The sequence below is a fragment of the Corvus brachyrhynchos genome, unplaced genomic scaffold (genome assembly GCF_000691975.1).
Source record: "Corvus brachyrhynchos isolate BGI_N302 unplaced genomic scaffold, ASM69197v1 scaffold409, whole genome shotgun sequence".
Taxonomy (NCBI): Eukaryota; Metazoa; Chordata; class Aves; order Passeriformes; family Corvidae; genus Corvus; species Corvus brachyrhynchos.
The window spans coordinates 580,683-589,660 of NW_008246059.1; the positions used below are offsets into that span (position 1 = coordinate 580,683).

General features: G+C 34.9%; 1 protein-coding gene across 1 annotated transcript in view; it reads right to left on the reverse strand.

The window, feature by feature from the left end:
* The window catches only part of LOC103623566 (dynein heavy chain 5, axonemal), a 152,347-nt gene that overhangs the window by 108,088 nt on the left and 35,281 nt on the right, over positions 1-8,978 (reverse strand). The window contains exons 31-37 of the mRNA XM_017746168.1: positions 7,827-7,989; positions 5,262-5,373; positions 4,814-4,942; positions 3,237-3,436; positions 2,980-3,133; positions 469-735; positions 142-270 (exon numbers count right to left, since the gene is read on the reverse strand). Coding sequence (XP_017601657.1) covers positions 142-270; positions 469-735; positions 2,980-3,133; positions 3,237-3,436; positions 4,814-4,942; positions 5,262-5,373; positions 7,827-7,989 — 1,154 coding nt within the window. The remainder of the gene's footprint in view (positions 1-141; positions 271-468; positions 736-2,979; positions 3,134-3,236; positions 3,437-4,813; positions 4,943-5,261; positions 5,374-7,826; positions 7,990-8,978) is intronic.

Genomic DNA, 8,978 nt, shown 5'->3' on the forward strand with positions numbered 1-8,978 from the left:
CTACTTTTTGCTCTTGCTGTTCACATTGGGAGGTTTTCATTCAGCTAGTCAAATAACAGCATGATGCAATACTGTTGGCCTCTAAAACATAAATCTACTTTAAATCAAGTAATGAAAAACTGCAATATATACTTTCATTACCTGAGCTAAAACTGGTTCAATAATATTGACCTGTTCTCCTTCTTGAGATTCAAACAGTAAAATCTGGTCGTAGTTTTTTTCATGAAATCCCACTCGGTTAACATTGTCAAACAAACTTAATAAATGTGCCTACAAGAGAATCAGAAAAAAAACCCTCCATAAACTGATCTGATATGGCATTGCCACTTGGTCTTTAAATGCTGTATTAGAATAGTCCATAAATCTTTCCATAAGTGAAAGAAATTCTCTCAAATAAACAACAAAATCCTCCATGGTCCTCACTTAGTAATATCAACCATAAGAACACTGTTGCTATATTACTTGTACCTGAATAGTGTGAGAATCAGATGCTTGACCAAGGATTTCCAGAAGAGCAGGGTCAGATACAAAAAAAAATCTTGGAAATATTAACCGCTTTTTTTCCAAATAGCCAGTCAATGATTTCTGACAGATTTCCAACTGTTCCAGCAAATGTGGTAACAGCTGTGCCAAAGTCTCATCTCCAACACAGCACTGCACAATGTTTGATGTTTCATGGGCTCTCTGCATAATTCTCTGCCACGATTTATCAATGTTCTGAAATCTTCTGGCTTCCTGAAATACATGATAAATGCCTTAGCTTTTCTTCTTGTTTTTCATATTCTAAAAATTAAATAATTCTGTCAGACAAGGTAGCAGTTTAATATTGCCCTTGCTGCTCAAGTCTTCTTTACAGGACTAACATATGAATATTTATAGGCATGCTTATTATTGACCAGATTTCAAATTGCAGGAGAAAGAGTACAATGGGAAAGCTCCGGAAATGTTTTACTTCATGTTGGGCACCAAAATTGTCCACAAAAAAGGATTCCAACACACATGAGAAAACTCAAAAAGCAGCTTCCTCAGAAATTATAGCCTTCCTAACAGCAATACACAAAGTCATGTAAGCTGTTAGCAGCAATACTTGAGGAACAAAACCAGTATACACAGTCTGAAGCTGCTACATTTGTACATTACAAGTGTTGCAGGTGAACAGAGAAAAAATCTCAGACTGGGAGCTGAAAAATATTTTTATACACTGGGTATATTTACATTAAAAACTCTTTCTTCACCTAAAACAAATGAAATGTTAATGAAATCATAAATCGCCTGAGAGCTAGAAGAATATCCAAAGCAATTTGTCTGTCACAAGGCAGGATCATACCCAAAATATCTATCTGTCTCATGTTTAGTGATGCTCAGTGATGGAGATTTAGAAGCCTGTCCAGGCAATCTTTGACACTGGTGACTCTCTTTTAATATCTAAACTTAATCAGACACTGAGAACATGGGTTTTTTCTTCCTGTTGAGAACAACCCTTATATTTAAAAAAGCTTATCGCATCTTCTCTTCAGTTTTTCCTTTTCCTCAAGCCAAACAAGTCTAGTTTGTTGAATCTTTTATTGTGCCTCATCCTTCCTGGATAGTTCCTCATTCTTACCACCCTCTTCTGTGCTCTCTCAAATTTGTCTGTGTGTTTCTTTGGCCAAAACCAGGTACAATATTCTAGTTATTAGTTATTGATGCTTATGCATTCTACTCTTCTGCATTTTACAAACCAGCAAGCTAAAATTCATTTTCTGGTAGTACTATCAGAGACAATGGCAAAAGCCTACCACAATGTATGGCAATTAGTGTTTTTCCTCTATCCACAAAGCCCCTTGCCCACCCTAAAAATAAATTAGATTTGTTCAGCATGTTTTGCTCCTAACAAATTCACGTTGAATGAACATTATTAATCTCCTTGCTAATTTCCAGATGCTAACAGTTACTTGTGGCAGTATTCATCCAGAAATTGCAATTAAGCCCCACTCCTCATTACTCCTCCACCAAGCTGTTCCTTCTCCTCCTTCTTTAAAAACAGCCACTACATTTGTTTTTTCCAGAACATTGGTTCACGTATCTGTCATCCTTGGAAGAAGTAGCTTTAGCAGCTTTTTTTAATCTGCAAAAGCTGTTTATTAACTCTCTAATAAACATTAACAACATAAATATATCTCATGAACTAAAAAAAAAAAATTGTTATCTAAACAACAATTAAGAAAGCTTTATTTAACTTACAAAAATTAATCTTAATTTGGGTTATTGCAAGGCTTCAATTATAAAATATGTGGCCTGAAATAAATTAATATCTAATAATTTCCCGTTAATAGCTGTTTTGTTAAATTACCATTTGATCCAGAGCAACTGAACTGTGGTGTATTAGAACTACATGAAAACCCCTCATTAGCAGACACAGCAAAAAGAATGATTTTTTTTCTGCTATTTCTCTCCTGCTCAGTTCATTCCTTAACTCTTGTGCAGCTGCTGCCTTGAAAGGTCATCACTGCCTTTTGAAGAGGTTGCAATGGTTCACACAGATTAGCACACATACAGTTCCCAAGCCTGGCAGCATCTCTCTGTGGGACTTCATTAAACTGAGTCCTAGCAAGTACAGAATTCATATACAAAATCTGTCATTCCGTTATTACAGCTTACAGCCTATAAACGTGTGCACACGGGAAGAAAGAGATATTTGTACATATGGCAAAAGCGATAAATCAGTTTCGTGCCATTAAGTGTACTAACCCACTAATATTGCAAGCAGGAACATTTGAGCTTGAATTACAAACAGTTGTGTTCCTGTAGGTTTCACCAAGTTCTAAGCAATTTAACTAGACAGATTCTAGTTTGGCAAAGCTTCTTCTGAATTGCATATGCACAGCCCACAAATCTTATATGAATTATATGCACTCAAAATAAACTATGCAGGCAAAAAACCACCCATGATGTGGCTAATTTCCTGGTACAATATATTGTTATTATAAAGCAATATACCTGAGGTAATTGTTTTGCAATGTCTCCACCAACAAACACAGCTTCAAGGTAAATCCAGAGGTTTTGTACAGTAATCCAGTTTTCAATTATCTCTGCAGTATTGGTCAGCTTCTGAACCCATTGTTGTATAGTGGGCTTAAATGGTGCATTATACCTGCATGAACATGAATCAAAGGGAAGAACTGAAGATGATAATTGTTTTCTCTGGGGGGTGATTAGATTTACACAATATATGCATTTACTACGTCGTCTTGTACCGGTTGATCATGAGTGACCCCAGTATCATGAGGCTGTCTTCCACCAAAGCTACTTTCTCTGATATATCTGATCCTTTCAGAAGAAGCTCTCCTCGAGTTTTGAATTGGCCAAAACTGAAAGTATGAGCATTCCATTCACTGATGACATGCTGCAATTTTGCTTCAATATCCTTTTCTTTGACAGCACCAATGCAGATATCCTGCATAAAATTAAAATAGTAAATTACATTCCTCTAAGACTATTATAAAGCACACTTATAAAGACTATTAAAATGTATTGGATTGATCCAGATCTCAGTGTGAGTTCAAGCTAATGAAAATACACATCAAAACACCTCAAAGTTACTATATTTCAAACAAGATTATATTCTAGTACTACTTGTAACAGGTACATTTTATGGGCTATACTCCATCTTCACTACTAGCACCTTATACACACGAAATTCACTGAGTCAGTGAATCTGCAGGAAGATTTTTCCTCTCAGTACATATTAATATTTGAAATCAAATAAACTGGCAGAGGGGTTTAAAGAAAATAAACATTACCAATCAAAACCAATAAATATTCCCAAAACAGCATGTAGAGAGACAACATAACTGTCTGCTACTTCTTGAAGACAGTGAGGACAGGACTGTCATAGAGCTGGTTATTGCATCAGAGAGAAAAGGATCAAATACTCAGACTGGATCCCAAATTCCGGTTCAGGAGTACATCGGATTCTATCACAGGTTTAAAGTGTTTTCTGGAGTGTAAGGCTCGAACTATGAACCGTTCACAAGGCTTAAATTCTTTTCTGGGAATTGGGTACAGCAGAGGTTTGATTTCATGGTTTTCCCTTAAAAATGCTCATTTGTGGAACAAGACAAAACAGGTCACTACTATAGAAGGAATACAGATTTAGCTAAGTGACCACAGAACTGAAGTTAGAAACTGTTGGGGTTTTACTTCTTTAGTTTTAGCTATGCTTTGTTCTTGTAAAAGGTAACAAGCATGAAGCCAAGGCACTTGCTAGGTAACGACTGTCCCCAAAACTGAGGAGACAATAGCTTTGTAGCTTGTGCACACTCCCTATGCCTTCTCATCTATCTGTGCTCTTGTGAAGAGTCACTTTTGAAATACAAAACAACCTCATTCTCCTTTATTCCCATATCCTCCACTTCTACTGTGTTCCAAGGATTTTTAGCATTTAACAGGATCAATCTTACATCAGCTATTTTCTTCTCTCTGGTTACAAATTTAAAGGGAAGAAAAGAATATATAAGCAGGCAGACCCTAAATAAGAAGCATGACAGAATCACACTACTCTTAAACCAACAGAAGTCCTCCTATGGAAAGATTAGTGTAATACTGTGTACATATTTAAATCTTCTCCTAAATAAAAGGGAAATAAACTAACCATCAGTGCCAATACCAAACCCCACTTTTTCAAAGGAATTCTTCAACTGAAACATTTTTTTTTTAATGCTACAAAGCTGACTAGAAACAGGATTTCAAAAGCACAGACTCCCAGATCACAAGTCAATAATTACCAAAAAAAACCCCAAACAAACAAAACAAAACAGGAAAGTACATGTACCTCAATATCTTCTTTATGTTTTAATAAAGGGGCATCCACTACGTTTTTTAAAGCAAAATTTTCAGAGTCAACATCAAAGTGATGCCCAGTTACTTGTTCAATTCTTTCCCAGTGTCTTGGGAACATTGCCTAGAAAAGTCCATAGGGATGGGGTTTTTAACATTGTATTAATTTTAGGACTAGAATGATCACATACTTTCCCACTGCATCTGTTAAACAAATAGGAGAGTCTTGATTTTCATTCCATTGAAAGCATTAGTAGTTCTTCTAATCACATTACAAAGTCTTTTATTTTTCTATAACTAAGCCTAACTAGATTTTTTGCTAAAAATACAGCTGCTTTTATCTATAAAAAAGAATTATGGAAAGCATCTTATAGTCATATAGCATGGCCTTCACTAGAGTTTCTCAAGAGACTCTTATCTCCAAATTATTATGCTGAACATACTTTGTTTTTCATCATTTCAAGCAAAGGACAGGTCTCAGTGAAGTCATCAATTTTTTTTTTTAGGTCTTGAAAAGCTTGCCATTCCTTCAATGCTTTTGGCAACCTTCGGATTCTTTAAAAAGCACAAAAAGAAAGAAAAAATATTTTATTCTTAATAACCACCATTCACCACTTAATAGTACAATATATTGCCATTTTTCAATGAGTTGACCAGTAGAATCTAAATAAAAATCCAGTTGCAAGCTGGCAATATTATGTATGGTGGGTCATTTGTGACTGCAGGCATGAAACACTGCTAAAGACAGCACAAATTGCACCAGAATGGTTTGGATCCTATTTCAGTTTGAATTAAAGGAAGTTAATTTCATGTACAAACCCATATCTGAAATTAAGTTCCTGCAGTGTTATTGTTTTAGTAAAATTTGTAAGTGCACCTGATTTTGAAAAGCAGTAAAAGGATTAAACATAACTTTTCCAAGCAAAATAAAGTATATCCTAAACTAAAACTAGTCTACTTTCAAAGAGAAAAACACTTCTGCTTCAATCAAAGAAGTCTTAATTCATACCTGGTTTGTATGAAAGATATTCAAAGCAAAATTTTTCCTTTATGCACAATTTAAGATTAAAAGAAATTAAAAATAAAGAACCTCTTGCACTGTGAATTGTCACAGCTCCTCTTGCTTCTAAACCAGTCATGCCAATTTTTGTCTGCCAAAGCTATGGACCGAAGACTGACAGCAGTTCTCTTACAGCTCAATTCCAGAAACTAAAAGCTGCATAAAACCTGCCCATAATGACAAATTCCTTCCAAAAAAATCTCCGTTTTTCACAGTTCAAAATCAGACAGATCTGTCACACAATGCTGGAACATGTGCAAATTCTTCACTGCTTGCTAGTAAGAGGCAGATGAACATATGCACACTGTCATGGCACTACAATAACTGCTATAGCCCTTCATCTTGAATCCAACAGTAGATAGCATTAAATATGCCAGAGGAAAACACTGCAGAATGGAAAATTTATACTCTGTCTTGTATCAAGAAGGCTTTAAAAACTTCTCTGGGGATGGCTATTAGAAATGGGATCTCTTAACTTGGTAATGAAAATGGCTATTTTTTTTTATTCTAATAACTTTTTCTTTTGCCTTAGTCTCAGTAATATCTTCTAAAAGCAAATTCCATGAGCTGCACACTATGTTAAAAAACTACTCCGTTGATCAGGTTTACATTTCTGTCCTAAACTTACTGGACATTCTCTTTACACTGTATTACAGTAAAATATAAAGGGAAACTTCTCTCCAACTGTTATTATAAACTTCTATAATGCTCTCTAAATATTTGTCCTTCTTATCTCTTTCTAATTGGATTTATTTTTACCTACAGTTATTTCTTTTTTAATTTTTTTTTTCCATGATTAGACGTTTTCTATTATATTACTATTGTTACAAGGGGTAGCAAAACAAAATTACATTAAAGAACTATGCAGATCTTTACAATTAGTCTAAAGCAGTAATTGCACTTCCAGCATTCTTGCTTCTTTCATAACACAGCATACCATCTCAGCTATTTCTGAGAGTACCCTCTGTACATTGTTTCAATTTCTCTGGCTTAAAAGAGCATTGCTCGATGCAATAATGCTAGCAGACTGCCAAAAGAAGGATAGTACCGGGTTAGACATTTATTGCAAAAAAAAAAAAACATTTACTGCCTATTGGTAGTCACCCTGCTCCAAACATAGCTTGACACTTGAGAGGAAAAACAAAAATGTCACACATGAAGTTCAAAGAGAAACACATAAATGAAAACTACTGCCGTGCAATGGCTTCCTTCAGGGTTCTGGAGAAGGAAGCATAAAAAGTCCTACAGCTAGTAAAATATAATTAACTACAGAAAAAAATCATGATGCAGATTCCAAAATTCTCCTGAAATTCAAGATGAAGACTTGAATTTTCCAAATGCAGAAATATATATTATATACATATATATATATGTACTTCACATACATTAATTTTTACTATTCTGATTTTTAAAGAGGTTGGTTGGTGGGTTTTTTTCAAATAATTGACTAAAAGTTCAGTCAGTTTTTTGTGGAAAGCATTATTGCTCTCAAACCTCATAAATAACCCCTCAGAATTTAGTGTGGCTAGCTACCCTTCTTGAAATAACAATTACAATTTAGACAAATGTGCAGAAGTAAACAGTAGGTTCAAAATCCCACCTAATATCATAGACTAACAGTTCATTAGCTGTAAACTAAATCACGGAGAAGGTACTGTATAAGATCAGCTATGAAAGTTATTTATACTTACAACCACCTTGACACAGGTTTGTGCACTTTATTTATTAAATAAGCTACAGCCTACCACGTCAATATACCTCAACAAGCCTGAAGTGACTCATGAACCAGCTGCATGTTGCACCACAGTGCAGCTGTGCCCAACACTTGAGTAAGTCTGAGCTTGAGATGGACCAACATTCTTTGGCCACTCTGAGCAATTTTCACAAGCTAATTAAAAAACAGAGCTAGAAATAAAAATTGCACGCACTTCAACAGAAAACAACTTACTTGCTTTGAAAATCCAGAAGTTCACTGTTAATTTTTTCAATATTTAAATCATTCCAAAGCATTTCATTGTATCCGTCGATACTAGCAGTAACTGTATTATAAAGACTGTAAAGTTTCTGAAGCAACGAAAGTTCACGTTTAATTTTGTGAAGTTCAGGATACTCTGTTTCAAATGGTAAAATTAGAAATTTGTGCCTGTTAATTAGGTATTCATGTCAAATGTATTCATGAACATAAGAATCAACACACTTCTAATAATGTTAATATATTGATGAAATCAGACTTGCAGTTTTCTAGATAGTGTCTAACAAGACAAACTTTTCCAGTTAAATTATGTAAGAATATCAGATTTTGATGCACAGTAATTGTGTAGATTGTTGATTTTTTAAAAATAAATATTCTTCTATAGCAGTAGATGTAATCTTATAAGTGAGGGAAACAATATTGAAAAAGTGGATGAAATGGCAAAGGAACACAACACTATTTTAGACAAGAACTAAAATATCCCCTATGTCAATTTACACTATTTACTTAAGAGGCAGAGTTTGGGGATAAGGGGTGTGCTTTCAAATGAGATATATAGAATATATTAGACAATAAAAGTATTTAAAATGGGCATCCTTAACGGAAATGTTTTATTTACTTTCTCTCATATCTTTTGGAATTCCTGGTTAAATATATTTGGATTACTGCATATGTCCTCAGACAGGAAAATATACTCAATTTAGTATGCACAAATTAAAGTGCTTATCATACATCCTGCTGTAACTTTAGTTCACACCACAGTCTTCCAAAGGAACTATGTCTGACTAGGAGACATAAGGACATTACAGATCAGTTGCACAGCCCAAGGGAATTCATTATGCACCTGGAGCAGGGACAATTTGAGTACTTTGGCAACAAGTTTCCCAAATTTGTACGGAGCAGAATACTGGCAGGAGATGTGCTTAGCTCTGAAGAGAAAAAGCAAGAGAACTAAGCATCTGGACCCCAAGACACACAGAGCAGTGCAGAGCAGTATTTTTACACCTGATGTTTATGTATGTGCACACTGAGAGCCAGTTTCACACAGCTGCTTTTCATAGGAAAGACAGTAATAATTTACTGCAAGGAATTTTTCTGCAATGAAAACAGCACTGAATGCATTCAGCA